The sequence below is a fragment of the Mastigoproctus giganteus genome, chromosome 7 (genome assembly GCF_048544385.1).
Source record: "Mastigoproctus giganteus isolate SK-2022 chromosome 7, ASM4854438v1, whole genome shotgun sequence".
Taxonomy (NCBI): domain Eukaryota; kingdom Metazoa; phylum Arthropoda; class Arachnida; order Uropygi; family Thelyphonidae; genus Mastigoproctus; species Mastigoproctus giganteus.
In genome coordinates this window covers 184,132,248-184,154,342 of record NC_143581.1, presented here as the reverse complement: position 1 = coordinate 184,154,342, position 22,095 = coordinate 184,132,248, and the positions used below count along the sequence as shown (strand labels likewise).

The 22,095-nt window shown below is 36.3% G+C and overlaps 1 protein-coding gene across 1 annotated transcript in view; it reads left to right on the top strand.

Moving 5' to 3' along the window:
- The window catches only part of LOC150083386 (ubiquilin-1-like), a 237,395-nt gene that overhangs the window by 138,534 nt on the left and 76,766 nt on the right, over nt 1-22,095 (top strand). The window contains exons 6-8 of the mRNA XM_090377236.1: nt 978-1,103; nt 3,835-3,963; nt 21,287-21,410. Coding sequence (XP_090233362.1) covers nt 978-1,103; nt 3,835-3,963; nt 21,287-21,410 — 379 coding nt within the window. The remainder of the gene's footprint in view (nt 1-977; nt 1,104-3,834; nt 3,964-21,286; nt 21,411-22,095) is intronic.

Genomic DNA, 22,095 nt, shown 5'->3' with positions numbered 1-22,095 from the left:
ATGAACGCATACACATACAGTAAACAAACAGGTGTCTGATCACTATACAAAGTTGCATTTGTAAAAGCAAAATAAAGACTGCCACTGCCTGGGTTTGTTATGTTTTGGTGATAAGATATAAGAATTCCTTCCTTATTCTAGATGTATAACATTGTTGAGGAGCTCAGTGAGAAAAATATTTTCCTTACATGTTGTGTCTGTTTATAGGCCCTAGCAGAATAGTTGCGGTCCCTACTTGCATCTTTATGGGCCCTGGTGAAGTAGGGCTCCTAGGCTTTGCCTACTTTTGCTATACGGTAGCTATGCCCCTGAACTGTTGACTGTATATAACAATAATTGTTGGACCCTGCTCATTTGGGAGAGATAACCAGTGTACAACAGCTTTTGTTGTTATGTATTATCTTTCACTCACTAACCAGTATTGATTTTTTTATAACAAATGCAGCATATAATTTTCAAAGACACAGCACATGTTCATAATTGAATCCACAATCTCCAGATTTTATCTTTCAGACTGCTTAAAAGGAGTAGTATACAGTAATGAATTTCACGTATTGAAAGCATTAAAAGTCCTTATTGAATTAGAACTTCACCAATTACAGACACTAGTTATCACGTGTAGTGTGTCACATTGACACACATGATGAAAAGAGTTATGCTTATGTTTGGGAAGATGATACTCTTTAACATTTATTACAATCTCTATTATGATTATATTTATAATAATAATTGAATAAAATTGAAAGTGTACTATGGTTTCACTTCTTTTGAATAACTTTCTTATCTCATATTACTTTAAAATTCTGCTTCTGCATATTATCTTCTATTAATTACCTATTATTATTAATTTGTAACAAAATTACAGAACCCCATTCTTTTGCTGAAAAACAGATCTGTATTAAAGATTGATAGGTTTAATTTTAGATATATAAAGTAGAAATTAAAATATACTAATAAGCACATTTCTTTCTTAATAGCTGATGGCAAATCCTGATCTTTTAAGGCAAGTAATGGATAATCCTTTGGTCCAGTCTCTAATGTCAAATCCAGAATATATGCGTCAGTTAATTTCCAGTAATCCACAAATGCAGCAGTTAATGGAGGTAAAATTTTCTCAAATAAGATATTAGTTATTTATTAAAATAATAATGAAAAAGTTGGAAGCAAACAAAGATATTCATTTTTACTCCTGTTTAATTTGAATCTAAATAAGCAACAATATTCTGCATTTCTTGTTAATTGTTACTTTAAATTTAATATTTTAATGTCAGTTATAATCTCCACTTTTTTCAAAGAAATTATCTAGTAACATTGGCCTTTATATATCTGAAGGGGCTCAGAGGGGAACAGGTATCCTGTGTGTTATCAGACACTCAGTCTAAAACACTGATGGATCCAATATCTTTCTATTACAGAAGATTTAGGAGAAGTCCAGTTGGCCTGCCTCCCTAAAATCCACTCATGCACACCTTCTCGATGGTAAGCCCTGTTATGTCACTTAGGTGGCAACAAACGTGTAGAGTGGTTCTCTTCAAGATGCTTGGTCAGCACGAAGAGGAAAAGACCAAACCCCTCCAGCATATGACAGCACGATGAAACAAATGGCCCTCAGTCCCCAGCAGCTTTCACTCCCCCTCTTACGGCAGCGAGAGGATCAGAGTGGAAGCAGAGGGTGCTAAGAATCTCTGGGTATGACCAGGCTGCCATGCACAGAAGCTGAACTTGGCCTGTTACAGAAAGGAGTGAAGGTGGAGTTGGGTTTCTGGTCCATAAAGATTTAAAAAACAACATTTTGGAATTCAAAAGTGCATCACCAAGGGTGTCAAGATTAATACTCAAGATTTCTAAGAGGTACAAGCTAAAGGTTATAATGATTTATGCACCACATCAAGCCATGATGATGAAGAGGTTGAAGAAATGTACACCGAAATTGAGAGTCTAGAGGAGCAGAAAAGCCACTACACTATTATTATGGGGGACTTCAATGCTAAAGTTGGAAAAAGACAAAACAGCGCAGAAAGAGGAACTATAGGAAATTTTGGAATTGGTGAAAGAAGCGAAAGACTTGTGGAATTTGCAGAATCTCAAGGATTGTCAGTAATGAACACTTTTTTCAAGAAAAGGGTGAACAGAAAGTGGACATAGAAGAGTCCAAATGGATTAACAACTAATGAAATCGACTTCATCCTCACTAACAGAAGATATATTGTGAATGATGTTACCATCCTGAATAAGGTAAATGTTGGAAGTGATCACAGAATGGTAAGATGTACTTGATATAGATGTAGGAAAGGAAAAAACTGACTTGAGTAAATTATACAAAGGTCTTTGAGATAACAGAAGACGAGAAAAAGCAGTATGTACTGGAACTTAAGAACAAGTTTGAGCTTCTGCAGACTGCTCAGGACCAAGATATCGACAAGGAACATTACAACTTTCTGAAAGTGATAAAGCCCAAGAAGATAAAGCAAAATCACTTTCAAAAACTCATTGCTGTTTTTTACTAATATATTTAAATGACTTTTATTGAAAACTGAACTTTCTATCTGCCAAGGTCAATGACCTTTACTTGAAGATTAATTTGAAAATTACTTTTTTTTTTTTTTTTTTTCCCTTCCAAAAATGGTTTTACCGATTTTGATGAAATTTTATATTTAGTTTCTCATGTCATATAATTTGTTTGTTTATTTTGTTGTCACAATAAAATAAAATTGAAAATGCTCTTTATATGTAATTATATGAGCTCAGTGGGGCGTTATACCTTGGGGACCCCAGGAAGGTATAATGTCCCACTGAGCTCATATAATTACATATAAGAAAGAAAACAGTTGACACCCATTGCTGTAGAATTTTACGATTATGGAAGTTGTCAACCATTTTCCAGCATGGCAGCAGAACCAACGTTTTAACATTAATATTTTAAACTAGTTGAGGTCACATCAAGATCTCGTGGACCTCATCAGAACTGCTTATTCAAAAAAATTTAATAATTTCATTTATCTATTCATTTATATTATAAGTACTTATATTACAAAACAAACTTATATTTCCCTGTAAACTAATTATTCTTCTATAATTATGACCTAAACATGTTGATTAAATTTGTAATATCCATGAATTTGAGTTTTTTTTTTAATGAAAATAGGTTGAACGGAATATTAGTTTTTTTGATTAACATTGTTAATGCATATATTATTTCCACAGAAATACTTCAAAATCATGGATGCACTATCAAAATATTTGAAATTTATACACATTTTTTTTAAACTAGTTTTATTAGGAAAAATTATTTTGATTTCAGAAAATAATACTTAATAAGGGGGTCAGGATGGGTATTGGGCTCATGAAAGGTTCAGAGCCTCTGATTTATAGTGTCACTTTTATTTTAAATGTAACTGAAAGAGTATTCTGCTTTGTGTGCAGTCTATTCCCTTTATTTTACTCCTGATGATTAATAGCCTTAGTCGCTAATGTGCCAATAAAATCATAATCAATCAATTAAACCCTTTATTTTATTTTATTTTATTTTTTATAACCAGTTTTAAGTCTGTAAATAGATGTTTTGTCTTAATTAACATGCATTTTAGCCATTTTATTTTTTCGTTTATTAGCAGTTACTTGAAACACTCCCTTATTATATAACTGCTAACCCATACATTTAATAGTTGTTTAAATTAACTCCAAATGTTTAGTTTTGATGACAAAAGTCCAAGTAAGAATATAAGGTATTATATATTGTAAAAATCTGAATAATGAATGTAAACAGTGCTTATTCTAAATGTAATATAACATTGTGCATTTTCCTACATTTACATAATCTGAATTTGTTTCTAGAGAAATCCAGAAATCAGTCACATGCTAAATAATCCAGAAGTCCTTAGACAAACTATGGAAGTTGCAAGAAATCCAGCAATGCTACAAGAATTGATGAGAACACAAGACAGAGCTCTAAGTAACTTGGAGGTAAGAGTTGCATTTGCCAAGTTAAAAAAAAAAAAAAAAAAAAATATATATATATATATATATATATGTATTACATTATTCAATTTTATCAAACCTTTGGATCTGGATGTCAGAAAAATTCTTCAATTCCGGCTTGTGTTAGCCCATATCATCTCAAATGTACCCTCCTGTGCAATTTTTAAAACTATTGTAAATATAAAAATGGCTGCTAGTACTTGTAAACACAGTTAATGGCACCATATCCCTGTAGAATTTCAAGACAGTCTGCACATATACAAACATAATTTGTTGATCCTGTATCAAAACTACCTTAAAAACCTATATATACATTCTTACTCCACAGAGCCCACACAGGAAATATTATGTGTATGTATTTGCATTGGTGGAAGCGTTAAACGGTTTAGTAACTTAAAAAACAAAAAAAAAATTATTAAATTAAAAATCAAAAATGCACAGATGCTAAATATGTGCTAATTTAGTTTTCCATCCTGTCTGGAGACTTGTTAATGAAGAAGCGGGTTGCTAACCCTACAATCCTATGCTACCATGTGGCTGTCTTCTAAACCATGATAGTCTTAAGTTATTTTTGCATGTTCTCTGCTATCAAAGTCAATACCAAAGCAAAGTGTTTGTAATCTTGGCTTCTGATGTTTGGGACTTTTTCTGGTCTTGCTGGTGAGCTGTGGTGACTGTGGAGTTGTCTGCTAAAACACTGAAATGAAAAAAAATGTGGCTAAAGTTGCAGTTGTACTGCAAGGTGAAATTGTGTCTGCCAGGGTTCACTGAATTGGCTTTTTTGTGACCCACTGGCAATTGTATAAGGCCAGTGGTTGCTGGAAGGGTAGGGAGGGAGGGAGGATGTTGCACTTCTTCTTTGGAGGTTGTGTTATTGTTTGGCCTTCAGGACTGTTTCTCAGTTGCAGATCTGTGAAGGTGCAGTCTAGTTGATTGCTTGAGATAAACAGCTGAGGATGAAAAGTGGGATAGGTGTTCAACCTTTCTTGTTGTTGAATAGTTGGACTATTTCATCCAAGCTTCAACAAATTCTCTCCTGTAATTGTGGACTACTCATTAGGATGCTGCTGTTCCTTTGAGGTGGGGTGAAATATTTTGGTAATCCTTCCATAGAACCTCACGACATAGTCATTCATTGGTAAGTCTGTTTGGTGTAAATTTCTTCATCTAGCTACTTACCCAGAGCACTCTGGTGATAGCCAATTTGACACTCTGGAATGGTTAAGTTAAGGCTAGAATGTGGGTCCCATCAAGCTCTCAGCTGCCCAACTCAATGCCACAGCTCACTCTTGTGCACAAGTCAACACAGCAGCAATTTTCAGGGCAGAATGCGCTGCTCCTACAAGAGCTAGTTATTATAGTTGGTGACTCGATTGTCAGTCAAAACGGATAGGTGGAATAGGACCAGGGTATGTCTGCCAGGACAAAAGTTGATGATGTGCAGATATCATTTTTTAAGGGCAAAAATATGTTATCATTGTACATGTTGGCACTAATGACATTAAGTGTAGGAGATCTGCAGATTTACTTAACAAGTACAGGTTAACGTTGAAAAAAAAATCGTGAATTAGAGTTAAATTTGAAAGTGCCTGCAATCTTGTCCAGACATGATTGGAGGGAGTATATGATGAGAGCCTTGTCAATCAATTCAGCCCTGGAGAGATTGTGAAAGACTCATGGGGTAGAAGTTTTTTCAGTGTGGTCTGTGCTTGTTAACAGGAGAGATTGCTTCTACAGGGATGGGATACACCTAAATAGAAAGAGTGCGAGAATATTTGCTGATGCTATCGAGGCAGTGTTAGGTGGGTCTGAAAACTGCTAGCTTGGGGGATACATGGACTAATAGATTAACAGTGGCTGCTGGCAGAGGTGAAAGTGATTCTTGCACTGTTTTTATTGGAACGAGCAGCAGCCCTGGAAGCAAGTTGGTGGGGATTTCAGGAACTGCTGGGAGTCATGAAACAAGTAAATACATGTGCTGTGTTAGAGTAACTAAGGGTAAGAACAGGTGCATGTATACTTGTATGTACATGAATGCTAGGATATAGTAAATAAATTTGATGAGTTTGAAGTGCTGGTCAAGACATCAAAGGCAGATATTGTTGGGATATTATATACGTGGTGTCCCACAGATATAAAAATGCAGAATTGTAATTTGGGGAGTACAATGTGTACAGAAAGGATAGACAGGATAGGAAGGGAGGAAGGGTTATGCTGTTAGTTAAGAAACACATAAAATCTAAAGAAGTGCATCCAGTTGACCTAGATGGACACTGCAGTGTTGAGTCAGTTTTGTGTGACATCAGCACTGGGAAAGCAAAAATGACGGTAGGAGTTTGTTATAGGCCTAATGACTCTGATGAGTACAACGAACAATCATACAGAGAAATAGAGTGGGCCAGTAAATCAAAATGTCTTATAATGGGGGATTTTAACTTTCCAGATATTGACTGGAACTTGTGGATTGGTCACTCGCACACTAGCAAGACTTTTGTGGATTTATTGGATGATTGTTTTCTACAGCAGCATGTTAGAGAGGCAACCAGAGGGAGTAACACTCTTGATCTGATTATGAGCATATATGCTAGCCTGATAGTTTTCAAAATGCTGTGCACTTTTAGTGCAAGTATATCAACTGGGTCTTGCAATTGTGCAAATATGCATCTTCGTACATTATTCCATGATCATTGCTACCCTTCTATTTAATGAAAGAGTTGTCTGAAATCCTAACAAGAATAGCTATGGCTTTAGACAAGTAGGAAATTGTCATTGTACTGATGCCATAATTTAATCTAGTGGTTGTAGTGGGATCATGGTGGGTTGATTCATAATCTGCTATGAAAATTCACAAATTGCAAGGAACAGTAGATTCCTTCATCCTTACCGTAGCTTCTTCTGCAAATAATTAGGTTCTGTGTGTGTCTGAAAATGGCCTAGGTGGAATTAATATCAGCGAAGAGCATTACGTGTAGAGTTCGTTAGTCAAGCTGGTTTTTGCAATTGTAATGGAAATATTAGGGAATAGCTCGTGGGTAGTGTAGGGTTCGCAATTAGATATGCATGACAGCTCTCTTTGAAGGCTTTGATACTGCTTAAAATGAAAGGAACAGGCTCTGAGTTGCTGGGGTTAAGGTTTTTTCAGTCCTTATCAATCTTGACACCATTAAATAACAGCTTGTGGATTTTCTTGGTTTTTCCTTTCTAGAAGTTGTCAACTTTTCTATTAAATGTGTGATCCTCCTTAAGAGGGCTCGAAGCTTTATGTTCATCTTGGAAAAGGGTTGCTTTATATTTTTTCTAGAATCTGTTGAAGATAGTTTGTCTTTCACTTGAGTCTGAGGTTTCTCTCATTTGCATGACAAGTACATTTCAAAATTGGTGCTCTCTTAGGAACTTACTAAATATTTTGGAATATCTCTGACATGCAGGTGGGAGAAAAACTTATCTTTGGATATAAGGATAGGGTTAGGAGTAAAGTTTATTAATGCTGTGGAGATGGTGTTGCTATATAAGTACTTTTCTTTTATGTTTTGCTTTATTAATGCTAATCATGACACATTTGAGCAAAATTAACTTACCATTACTTTGTGAGTTCTTTAATGTCATTTATATATCTTCTTTCCTAAAACTGCTTGTGAAACACTTCTACATTGAAAGAGATTCACTATATTTCCTCTTATCGCACCTCTGTGTGCATTCAGTTACACTCCATGATGAATAAGGATCTATAGGAGTCCTGGATGGGGACTGTCTGACTGTCCTCTTTATTGCTATGTGAGGGGCATTTGAAAAGTTCATGACATGAATACACTCCATGATGAATAAGGATCTATAGGAGTCCTGGATGGGGACTGTCTGACTGTCCTCTTTATTGCTATGTGAGGGGCATTTGAAAAGTTCATGACATGAATATTAAAGGGTAATAGTACACTGTTAAAAATTCCACCAAGTTTCATGCAGTTTCAATCATGTTTTTCTTTAATTACAGGCCCTAAAGTCAACAAAGTTGCATGAATGAAGAAAGATTGACAAAATCAGTCATTGTGCAATTATCCGATATTTTTGGAAAAAAGGGACTAGTGCCAAAGGCAATTCATGAGGATATAGTTCAGCATTGGAGAAGGAAAAGTGATGCCCTTCCTATTCCATTGCTAAGAAGTGGACATTAGAATTTAAACAAGGGAGGAGAGCCTGGAAGATGACCCACCCTGTGAAAGACTGCAATGGCCATCACTCCAGAAGTCGACAGTGTGCATGATCTGGTGATGAGTGATCGACGAGTGACAGTTTGGTACATTTCTATTGTTTTGGGCATCTAGTCTGAATATGTGTACTGCATAATAATAAAGGTTCTCATTATGAAAAAGGTGTCAGCATGATGCATCCCATCATTGTTGACAGCAGATCAAAAACACACAAGAGGTGTCAAGTCAAGTGAACGTTACAGTGTAGTTTAGGGCTAAAGCTTAAGGTTATGTAAAGAGTTTAACCAGTGTACAAGTTAGTGCAATTGCATCATTTCAGTACATAGCCAACTACTTAAGTAGTTATAAATTGGCATCATTAAATATATCTCATATTGTGAATACCTTCAAAATGAGTTGCCATGATATTGCACTACTTCAAATAAGTAACGCTTCACCATAGGAGAAGAACTATTGTTACTTATTCTCAGCAGATACTATCACCCATACGGCACTGTTTCGGAGCTTATTGGCTCCGAAACAGTATTGGGTGGGCAGGTACCCACTGATGAGAAGAACTATTGTTACTTATTCTCAGCAGATACTATCACCCATACGGCACTGTTTCGGAGCTTATTGGCTCCGAAACAGTATTGGGTGGGCAGGTACCCACTGATGAGGAGCCAATAAGCTCCGAAACAGTGCCGTATGGGTGATAGTATCTGCTGAGAATAAGTAACAATAGTTTTCTCCTATGGTGAAGCGTTACTTATTTGAAGTAGTGCAATATCATGGCAACTCATTTTGAAGGTATTCACAATATGAGATATATTTAATGATGCCAATTTATAACTACTTAAGTAGTTGGCTATGTACTGAAATGATGCAATTGCACTAACTTTTACATTAGTCAAGTGAAGATTTGCATTGTTTTCAAGCAAATCTGGCAAATTTCCTTGCAAGATTTGTGACCATGGATGAGACATGAGTCCATCACTTTCAGCTAAAGATAAAGGAGCAGTCCAAAGAGTGGACACCCAGTTATTCTCCCCCTCCAAATAAAGCCAAGTTTATCCCTTCTGCTGACAAGGTGATTGCATTGGTTTTTTGGGTTCCCGATATAATGTTGCTAGAGAAAGGCCAGACAGTCACCAGACATCTTCAGAAAGGCCAGACAGTCACAGGTGCATATTTCACAGACTTTGTATGGCATTTGCATGAAAATATCAAAGACAAACAGCAAGGCGAGGAAAACTCAGCTGAGGAGCCTTGTTCTACTGGAACAACATGCCTGCTCACACGTCTGCTATTGTTGTAGCTGTACTTCATGAGTACAACTTTGAAATCTTGGATTATCCCCCATATTCATCAGATCTAGCACCATTGAACTTTCACTCATTTCCTAATTTAAAAAAATTACCTGGCTGGTGTCCATTTTCCCACTAACAGTGATGCCGCTGTGGATGCATTCCAGGAGGCCGAAGAGAAAATTTTCTTTGCAGATGGAATCAATGCATTACATTGATTCCATCATAAGCCCTTCATACCCAGGCCATGAACTTTTTAAACGCCTCTTGTAATTGCCCTTTTTTTTTTTTTTTTTTAATGAAAACCCCAAACACAAAAGGTATTAGAATCTATAGCACATAGTACCATGCATGGGTTGAAAGTTGAGAAGGTAAAAGAAGATACTTATTAACATTAGACTTAAATTTCTATTGATTGGAATTTTCAGGAAATGTGTGTGAAGGGAGGTTGTTCCAGAAAATAGAAGTTGAAGGAATAAATGAGGAAGAAGAAAAGTTAATTTTATTTGTTTGAAGTTGGACAATAAAAGGATGCTGACTGGTTGCAGAATATGTTCGGACTGTTTTGGAACTGAGGGGTGTAATTGTAGAAGCCAATTCAGAAGAAAAGTGCTTATGGGAGTATCTATAGAAAAGGCATGGATCAGAAAGGAACATGCATGAGAGAGTAGAGAGACTTTGTAAGAGATGGGTCATTAATTAGTCTAACTGTCCTGTTTTGAATGGAGTGTAGAAGCCTGAGAGAGGTTGTGGGAGCACTGCCCCAGAAGTGGGAACAATATTCCATGCCAGAGTGCATTTGAGATTTGTACAGAGTGAGTAGCTGTTTAAAAGAAAAGTAATGCTGACAGCAAAAGATAAAACCCAGTTTTTAGATGTAGAGGAAGCAATATTTGTCATATGTTTATGCAAAGAGAGATTAGAAGTCAAGGTAATCCCTAATACCTTGTCTAGAAATATGAGTGTTACCAAAGACAAACATGGGAGCAGAGAATCCTTTTTGCAAGATATAAGACACAACTGAGTTTAAGGATTGAAATTAACTAAGTTATCTTTGCACCGTTAGAGAATTACCTGGAGATTAGCATTTAAGGAATTGATGGTGGATATTGAAAAAGTTACAGCTGTTTATGCAGGTCATGGTTTCCCAAACTGGAAGGTGGAATGCAATGTGTTATCATCAGCAAAACTAGGTGGGATTTCCAGTTAATGAAAAGTCATTAATATACAGGAGGAAAAGAGTGGGAGAAAAAAATTGAACCTTGAGAAACACTAGCATTAGTAGAAAAGTTAGAAGACAGAGTGCTGTCTACCATCACATGCAGTGAAAGGTCAGAGAGAAAACTGGATACCCATTTACAAAAAAACAGTTACCAAACTATAAGGTGTAAGCTTATTTAGAAGACCTTTATACCAGACATGATCAAAAGCCCTTGAAATGTCAAGAGAAACAGCTTGAGTTTCACTCTGGGTTTTCACCCCCCAACGCTTCAAAAAAGCAACTTTGTCAGTTACAAAAAAGATTGTAATGTTGAGTGATCTCAGCACATGTCTCTTGTTCTAGCATCTCTATGGCTGGTGGTGTCATATGCTTTCTTGGTTTAGAGCAACCCAACAATCTGCTCTCCCCATTTCTACTAGCAACTGTCAGTTTGCTTTGTTCACATGCTCAGTTCAGAAAATCAATAACTATGAAATCTGTTACTAACTACCTGTACAGAAAGTACATCCTCAGTTTCATAGAGCCCTATGCTATCTGAGCATTCATCTGGTGATCCTCTCCCACAGACCATTACTCTCTGATCCTATGCAAAACGTAGTGATTCAGTGTGAGGTATTCAACATTTAACAGGATGCTCCTGTGAGCTGCATGCCTTAGCTATCTGTCCTCACTGGTAGCACAGTGGATATAATCAGTCTTCTCCACACCAGGTGGAAAATGCCTAGGTTTGAATCCTGTTAGTGATCTGAGTAATTTTTATGGGCTTTTTTCACACCAACACGACTGAGTTAGTCAGTATCAGGTGAGGATTGCACATTTTTATCACCTGAAAATTTGGGGTTTCCAGAAAACAGGCTAACTGACCACAGGCTATATGCAATTTGCAGAGTATACCTGTTGGCCTTAGTTCCTTTGGCACTTAACACACGCACCCCTAGCCACCATGATACCACCAGACTGGATCATGATTTTTTCATAATAAGGATACATCATCAATAATATTACTAGCTAGGAAGACCTCATATACTGTATATCCTCACTAATTCAATATTGGAGTATTCAAAGTACAGTGTATTTCGAAGTCACAATCATTCCTTGACCAACAGTATAGGGTTTTAAATTCATTTTACTATGAATTATTTGAAATATGTCTACAGTGAAATTGAAGGTCTAAATTGAGGTATTCAACTCAGACTGATTTGCGAATAGCTTGTCTAATTTGAAGAGACTGTTGAAATCAGCTATCATATAGATCACATTATAATGCAATTGAATGGAGTATACTGCATATAGTATCATTTTATCCAGCATGTGACACCTTTCAGTTTTACTTTTCTATTCTTCCTAAAAATCGTGTGGAATTGAGAGAATTCACATAACTATAACTCATTATGGGTGCACATGTAATCCATTTTATTTAATCACTGAAAGGGGGAAAAAAATAAATAAATAAAATATACTGCTTGCTAACAATACAAAATGTTATTTCCCAGTCCAGGTGCTCTGAATTGTTACCATGCTCCTGGATTTGAGAGAGACTGACAATGGATGTATTTGGGAAAAAACTTCCATATTGGAAGTTTTAAGATAGAAAAATTAACCATTCTTAAGGAATTCACACCAAACAGTGTGAAATCTTTTTTCAGTTTCTCATATGTAATAACAAAGATTGCAGAATTTCATTTTTTGCTGTCATAAGAATCATGCAGCTTAAGATATACAAGCTGTACATTAAAACAAGCATACACTGTGTTGTTTATTATGAATAATTGTTACATACCTTCTAAAGAGAGAGTATTCATATTTTGGATTATTTGCTGTTTAATACTTGTAATCCATGCGTAAAAGAGCATGACATTTCTCTCCTATAGTAGTATTACTACTCATTTAATAAACTTCGTAAACAACTTGTGCATCTAATTAGCAAGAATAACACTAACTAACAATTTTTGCTAATTAATAGTTGCATAAGTAGGTTATAATGTTTGCTTGAGCTGGTGACCAGTTTGACATTACTTTAGAGCAGGTAAGAATAGAGAGAGAGAGAGAGAGAGAGAGAGAGAGAGAGAGAGAGAGAGAGAGAGAGAGAGAGAGAGAGAGGTCAATGTGTGGGTAACAGCTAGCTATAAAAATGTACATTTAATAATAGTTGTGAAATTTTACCATGGTTGTGTGGAATTAAATCTATTTTTGTGCATAAATTGTGCATAGTGACTTAGTCACCGTTTAGGAAAAGGAGTAATCACAAAGCTGCTTCAAAATTTCTCTTATGTTCAGTACCACTTTACCAAGTGAAATTAAAAGGAAAAGATATAAAAATTTGGGAAAATCTGAATATAGTAATAATAGTAATCTTTGATAATCCCAAGTTGAATAACAGGAAACTAATTGCCACTAAACATGATGGAAAATTAGTTTCCTGTTATGTATTCACTCGAGAGAGAGTCACTAGAGCCATTGGGCCTTCTTGTCTGTTATTTTTTTTTAGGAGCATTAGCAACTAAGGCCATATTGCTCCGGGGATATGCAGTGGTCATTCCCTGACCTTTCTGCATCCTCTGTATTTGGTGGTCACGGGCTCTAACCCCGGTCTAATCAAGAAGCGTGTGTTATGCACTGCTGCTCCTGCCCACCTGGCTACGAGGTGCCTCTACTTGTCTGTCAAATCATAGTTAAAGGATAATTATTATTATCATTATTATTATTATTTAACATGTAATTTGTATGCTGGTATGCAAATTTGATATATGATGTTTCTTTTTATTTATTGAAGTCATCACTACATGCAGTAAATGTGTAAATTATTGAATGGAACTGAATTTTATATGCTTTTGGAACTCCTCTCTTCATCTATTATGGCCTTGTTTCACTAAGTGTGTCCCCTGATAGTGCACTGTTGGAGCTTATTGTTCAGATTCCTGCAGTCAGAGGTGTTATTTTTTAAGTTACAGCCATGTTTCACCAACATTTTTTTTTTTGCAGTCCATGCAATGGCAAAATTTTTACTAGCATAAAAGGATACCTAGGTTTTAACTTTCATTCCTCTATGTGGAGTATCTCATTGTGCCATTGTTAAAAAACTTCATCAGTTTTTATTAGAGCTGTTTTACTTGCGAAAAGTGGTATAGTTCTTCCGCACTTGGTACAGCCTTGTTTTACTGCAAATAAACCGCACTGTACATGTCAGTAATGGCAGCTGATGAAAGAGGAAACCTAGCTTTTAACTTCTCTTTCCCTTACATGGAGTATCCCATTGGGTCATCGGGGAAAAAAATTTTAAGCAGTGCACAAGCCTGTCATTCCACCTGACAGTGGGTGCCTCCATAGCCAGGTGGGCAGGAACAACAGTGCATAGCACACACTTCTTGATTAGACTGGGGTTCAAGCCCATGCCCACCAATGGAGGATGCGGAAAGGTCAGGGAATGACCACTGCATATCCCCGGAGCAATGTGGCCTTAGTTGCTAATGCTGCTAAAAACCAAAATAACAAAAAAACAACAACCTGGCAGTGATTTTCATTCAAAAGTGTAGTGTTAGTTGCACTTACCTGTGGCTGATATTACTGCAATGTCATAATGAAAAAATCTGACCAATGTCATAGCATAATAAAACCCAACATTAAAAAAAAAAAAGTGTTGGGAACAATGAAAACAAAACAAGCATGGATATTCTCTCTCTCTCTCGCTCTCGCTCTCGCTCTCTCTCTCTCTCTCTCTCTCTCTCTCTCTCTCTCTCTCTCTCTCTCTCTCTCTCTCTCTCTCTCTCTCTCTCTCATGTATAACATAACACTTATTTTAATGTACACCTTGTATATGCCAAACTGTATGATTAGTAATGGTGGCAAAAATGGTACTTAGCAATCTTGTTATCACGTGTTAGAAATTTTTAATTGAATTTCTCCACAGCGTAGTTATTCTTATACTCACTAAATTAACACGTTAACGTCTACGCAACAAAAACTGAAACATTATTTAAAATTCTGCATGGTGTTAACATATTGATCATCTATTCATGGATGTTTACCACAACCAAACCTGCTGAAAGATTTTAATATTTTAAATGAGAATAGTGTTAATATTCAAATATTACTGCATAGTGTTAAATATTAAAATATTCTAAACTTGTATGAATATTTCAAATCTGTTTTAAAAATAACAGATTTGAAGTATTCATACAAGTTCAGAATATTTGTACAAGTTGCAGCCTCTCTACACTGTTTAGAAAACTTTGTGTATCAGATTATATAGTTACCTCCAAGTCCTTTTCATTATCTAAAGTTTAGGCTTGGTGGTACCCAATTGGTTCATCTCTAGAATTACTGCTACTGAATGCAAGACCTTGCATTTTCCAGTATTACACTTTGCCTGTCATTTCTTGGCCCATTGAAATTATATATTTAAGTCTTGTTCAAGTAGGATGCTCTGATTATCCTCATTAACTACCACACCCACCTTTGCATCGTCATTAAACTTGAAATACCCACATTAGTATCATGAGCGATTATTAGAAACAGTAAGGGGCCAAGACTGAAACCTTTGGAAGCCCTACTTGTACCACTGTCCCATGAAGAGCAGTGGCTATTTATTAATACTCTCCATCTCTTACTATTTAGTCATCCCCTTATCCATGTTACTAACTTCCCCTCAATGCCATATTCCTCCACATTATAGAACAGTTCTTTCTGTGGGGCTGAATCAGAAGTTTTATTGAAATCTAAGTAAATGATTTTAGAGTTAATTCTTCCGTTCAGTTCTTTACTGATAACCTCATATTAGCTAATTAGATTAGTCAAACGTGACTAACTCTTAACAAAAGCCATGCTATATTCATTTATAGTTCCATACCTATGTAGATGATCTTGTATTTTCTCCTTAACTAAGGACTCAATAATCTTTCAATGCACAAAAATCAAACTGATAGATCTATAGTTGTGCATTTCATCCATTGAGCCACTTCTGTGAATAGAAATATTTGCACATCTGCAGTCTATATACACATCCCTGAATCCAAGGATTACCTGATTACAACAGCAGAAGCTTTGCTTACATCTTTTGTTGCTTCCTTTAGTATAATTGGATAGATTCTGTTGGCTCCTGGTTCGCTTTTAATTGTAATAACTTCACTTCTAGACCAGTTTATAAAATCATTCAACTCCCAATTAATGTTATTTAGACAACTGGTATTCTTAAGTTCAAAAATTTCCTTGTGAATATGAATGCAAAATATTTGTTTAGCAACCAGTTCAGGACTATTGATGCTGTTACTACAGATGTTGAGTGAGCCACTATAATTGATTCCTTTCCTTTTTTCTAACATAAGCAAAGAAATCTTTGTACTGTTAGCTAAGGACTTCTAATGTTAAAGACTGATTTATACTGCAAATCTCAGAGACCTCTGATAATTAATAATAATCCCATCATCTTTCTTTTCTGTCACCAGTTGATGGCAACTGGTGACAGAAGTCATCAGTTGTTTTGTCATCCATTTTGGTCTACACCTTGAACAATACTTCTTTGTTGGTATGAAAAAGCTTAGTGGCATCTAGAATATAATTTCCTTAAAACATTTCACATTTTGTATTTGTTAAAGTTACCATTTGGTCCTGCTGAAAACAACTGATATGATGCCTAAGCCCATTTGAATCCCCCGTAAAAACAAAAACCATATCTCTCAACAGTAGTTACTTCTTTAAATAAATCCCACTACGAGATACTTCGATCACTGTTCACCAGTGGTTCTTTTGAGGGCTGTTCAATAAAGGATGATCATAATTTTTCATGAACAACCTACTTCTTGCTATTTCTAGCTGAGCTACAGAATTTAAGACCAAACCAAACTGCATCACATAGCAAGTTGACTTGTGCACATAGTATGACCTTGGCTGTAGGTCAAGTGTATGCCTGCTCAGTTTTAACATAACAATGGGTGTGACACTCTAGGAACAGTATGTTGCTCTCAAGATGACATCGGCTGAAGCATATAAAATGTTAAGAGACTTATGGTGAATCTATGTTCCCATATTGCACAGCTTGCAGGCGGTTTCTATTTTTTGAAGATGGATGTGATTCAATCACAAAAAGTAGTGTTCTTGGATCTCCAACCACTGTTGTCACCACAGTGCTTCTGTAATCATGAGAGAAGATCATTGTATAACAGTAAGGCAACTGGCAAGATGTTGAGAATATCAGTAGTAAGCAGGCTTGGTATTCTCCATGACCATTTGCATATGACACATGTTTGTGTATGCTGGGTTCCAAGATTACTCACACCTGAGCAACAGCAAGTTCACATGGAGGTTTGTCAGGAGTTGCAACATATGGTTACTTAAGATGGTTGAGGTTCTGCACAAGGTGATAATTGCGGATGAGACCTGGCTTTATCAGGAAAATCTTTTACCCATGGCAATTTTTGAATGAACAAACTTGATTGCTTCTTTCCTTGCTGTGAACTTCATGATACATTACTATAACTATCACTCTTACATTTCTTACACAGCTTAAATTGGCTCTGTTTGCCCTTAAATAATGCACTTAATTGCTCAGTCCATCAGGGGTTTGACTAAAAATTTCATAACATTTTCAGTTAACAAATGAATGTGACATTCATTTGTTAACATTCAGTTGATTGCAGTTACGGGAAGCCATCTGATAAACCTAATCATTAACCATGCATCATTAATTGTTATAGATGGCAGGAACAACCATGGAATGGCTTCAAAATATAAACTAGCTTTTACAGAATAAAGATATTTCAGATGGAAAACCCCTTTAACTACCTTATTGGCAATAGCAGGAACTTGAACTCAGCAAGGAAACTACACTTAAAGACCAAGGGAGTATGATCAGAAGAAAACTGAACTTCAGCATTAGTATGAATGTCATTCACATGCACATCAGTAAAATTTCTATCTTTTGGAATGGGAAGCATCAGTGTCACACTTGAGAATGCGATACTGATACTTTCCTATTGAGAATAGTGTCACAACAAACAGAGTACTTCCCGAGACAACATTGAAATCATATACAAACATACAATATTCTGTAAAATTTAAGAATGATAAAATCCATACTGAAAAGAGTAATAATGTATCCAGTACAAGTGACAAAGCACAATATAAAACATTTACCACAATAACAACTCCAAAAATAGTCATCTTGGTGGACAAATATCTTTTTGAACTGAGTTTTAGATAAATTGCAACACCATCTCCAAGTTTATCCCTCCTCCCTTCTTTGCTAAAAAAGTACTGTAACCAAATAATGAGCAATAATTATTCAGAAACTGATCAGTGGCCAAAAGAGGTTTCTGAAAATAATAATAAATAAATAAACATAGTTTGAACTAGCACCAATGATCCTTAAATAACTCAGTTTATTTTTTAAAATTTTTCATGTTCTGATAGATGAAATTCAAATCAAATGTAGATGTAATTTAGATGGAAAAAATGAATGTCTCTGAAAGGAAAATTTTGAATTTATTTTCTCTCCTAACTTCAAAAATTTTAGAAGGATAAAAATGTAAAGCAGGAACTGAATACAAAAGCATTATTGACTGCCAACTATAATATAGACAGATCAGAGTGGTGAATAAGCAACCAGACAATCAACCATTTATTCAGTTGCACCATTTGTAATCCATTGAAGTCACTTCTTTTTATAACACACAGGTTTGTTGCCACATAAAAAAAAATGTCATAGCCATCATCATTTGTGCTGACCGGGCTAGCTAGGTGGGTAAAGTGCCTGCCTGGCAACCCAAAGATCGCGGGTTCGAATCCCGATGCACCAACAACAAACAAACAAAAAAAAAAAAAAACACCATCTGTCCGTGTACTTCTCTGTCATTAATTTCACTCCAGTTTCCTCCCCTCTTTATCATGTCCTTATTGGTCTTTATCATGTCCTTCCACCTCATTCTTGGTCTTTCGTCCTTTAATTGTAAATCAAACATTCTTCTTGACATGTCCAAACTATTTAAAACGGGACCTTTCAGTCCTATTTTGGATTTTTTCAACCTGAATTCTCTCCCTAATCACATCATTCCTGATTTTGTTGCATCTTGTCTTTCCGGCTATGCTCCTTACAAATCTCATTTCTGCATTCTGCTTTCATCCTTTTTCCTCATAATCCAAATTTCAGATGCATACATCACAATTGATATGTAATAGGTCTGATATATAGCCTTCTTACACTTCAGTCTTATGTTCCTATTACATGTCAGATCTCTTGCCTGCCTATAGAAATTCCTGCCCACTTGTATGCTTCTACTTACACAGATGATCCAAAACGTTATGACCACCTACCTAATATGATGTTGGTCCTCCACATGCAGCCAAAACAGCTCGTACCTGGTGAGGCCTGGACACTACAAGATTTCTAAATGTGTCTTGTGGTATCTGGTACCAACACGTAACCAGCAGATCCTTTAACTACTCTAAAGTCTGTGGTTGAGACACCACACGGCGCCTCCGTAGCCAGGTGGGAAGGAGCAGCAGTGCGTAGCACACGCTTCTTGATTAGATCGGGGTTCAAGCCCGCCAACACCAAATACAGAGGGTGCAGAAAGGTCAGGGAATGACCACCGGAAAAAAAAAAAAAAAAAAAAAAAGACACCACAGATCGGAGTTGCTGTTCCAACACAAACCACAGATGCTCGATGGGATTGATGTCTGCAGAATTTGGAGGCCAGGGCAATACCTGGAAGTCTTCCTCATGTTCCACGAACCAGTCTCGAACAATCCGGGCGGTGTGGCATGGTGCATTATCCTGCTGAAAGGTGGCACTGCCAGAGGGCAAGACCATTGCCATGAAAGGATGTACCTGGTCAGCAACATCATTGCTGATACCCTGGGAATCTGGCACATGGATGACTGGACCCAAGGTATTCCAACAGAACATCACCCAAAGCATGACACTGCAGCCACTGACTTGTTTTCATCCTACGGTGCATCCAGGCGCCATCACTTCCCCACGTAAATGATGCATATGTATCTGGCCTCCCACATGGTCAACAGGAAACGCGATTCATTGGACCAGACGACCTTCTTCCAATCACTCAAGGTCCAGTTTCAATGCTCAATTACCCATTGTAGGTGCTGTCACTGGTGAACTATGGTTAGCATGGGCACTCAGAGCGGCCTGCAGCCGCACAGCCCCATTTTCAGCAGGGTTCGATGTACTATGTGTGTGTTGTGACACATTACTCCCATCACCAGCATTCCAATTACCGAGTTGTGCCACAGTCACCCTTCTGTTGCCACATACAATCCGGAAGAGCCTTCGCTCACCTCAAGCATCGATGAGCTGTAGTCGTCCAACACCTCTCCAACTGTTCATGGGTTTCTCCTCCTTGGATCACTTTCGGTAGGTACTAACCACAGCTGACTGTGAGCACCCCACCAGCCATGCCGTTTCGGATATGCTCTGACCCAGTCGTCTGTCCATTATAATTTTTCCTTTGTCAAACTCGCTTAAGTCCTCTTCCTTTCCCATCTGAAGAACAACAGTAACAATGATTAATGGAGCTCAGTATCAAGTGTTTTTTATACCGTGTCCCGACCTGTGCACGTGCCATGGTTCACCTGCAGTTGCTTCGATTTGCATAAAGACTCGCTGGTCATGATGTTTTGGCTAATCAGTGTATTTATTCGTCTATAACTCCAGTCTTTGTGATGGTGCTTCCCAAGTTGTTAACCACTTTTAGCTCTTTCCCTGCCATTGTAATGTATCTGTCAGGCTCACTACTCACCGTTGCACCTATAACAATATTCCTTTGCTTTTAACAACTACTAGTTGTCTCCTCATCATCCTCTTTAGAGCCATTACTTCACTCTTCCTCTGACTGAAAACCAGTCCAAATTCATTGGCCATACTAGCTCACATATCAACTTGCCATTGCACTTGTTCTCTGCGCTCTCCCCATATGCAGAGGTCATCTGTGAAGAGCATGACTCATTTGGCCTTGTTCCGCCACCCAGACATTCAATGGCCTAAAATTATATTCAAAACTAGAATTTAAAGACTAATTGAATAGAATGTCTTGAAGTGTCACCCCATGCAGCAAAGCCTCTTATTTTTATAACATGAATTTTGTTAAATAAAATGTCTGCAGATATTTCTGGTATCTATTTTCTTAACTTCCTACTATCCAGTCTAAAGCATCATATTTTTAACTTTATTTGTTTAAAAAAAACCAAAAAACAAAAAAAAAAAAAAAAAACACTGCACTGAATGTTTTCATTGTCAGAGGAATAGAAACATGGTGATTGAAATTAATGTATTGTATTCTTGATATACTGAGGGCAATGCTGCCACCAATCACATTTATTGAACAATAATAATAAAAAAAAATGTAATTTCTTAACCATATAGAGAATATGCCTTCATTTTTTTCATTTTGGTTACTACTGACATCATGGCATTTAAGTCCTGTATGTGTATCCTCTAATTTGCTTTTGTAGGTTAGCTAAGGTGGTAATATGCTATTGAGTCATGGTGATGCAACCCAAACACTGAATCTCTGTGTTTAGGAACTTATTTTCTTCTCACACAAACATATGTTACTTTCCTGAGTTCATTTCATTTTGTTTTCTAGAGTGTTCCTGGAGGTTATAATGCTCTCCGCAGAATATATACAGAGCTACAAGAGCCAATGCTAAATGCAGCTCAGCAGTTTAGTTCAAATCCATTTTCATCTTTAGCAAGCAATAATAATTCTAGTAAGTTTCTTATTTCCTATTTTTTTATCTTTTGCAATTATATTGGAATGTTACACTTTCATGCAGTTTTGAAAATTTTTCAGAACTGCATGAAAGTGTATTTACTCCTTGGCATTTACCTGTACTTTTTTTTTTCTCTATACAGAATGAACATAAAGCATATTTCTAACTTTATTTCTTTAAAAAAAAAAAAAAAAAGCAGTGCATTGAATGTTTTTCTTTTTTCATACCAAATTTGTTATCCAGAGTACAAAGAAACTACCAAACAACTTATAACAAAGTCACCAACATGGTTATCAATCTGTAAAATAATTTTATTACTTTCAAAGTTGAGGGCATGTTTAAAATGAGCCGTAATTGCTAAAGTGCTGCAATAGGCTTAATGAATTTAGTCTATTATACATTATCAAAATTGTTCTCAAATATATGTTTGTCATTGATATTATATTTTGCATCTATTAAACAATTGATCAGTGTTCAGCAAAGTTTCTGCAAATAATAAATAAGTAAATAAAAACATAGTCCAAACTAGCAGCAGTTATATATCATGTGACGAGCTCAACTAGGATATTAATCAGAATTTAATGAATTGTTAAATATAAAATTAAGTATTGGTATTAGCCATATTGGGTCAAGGAAGTTCTAGGTATTTACTACACTAGCAAAAAAAAAAAAAAAAAAAATA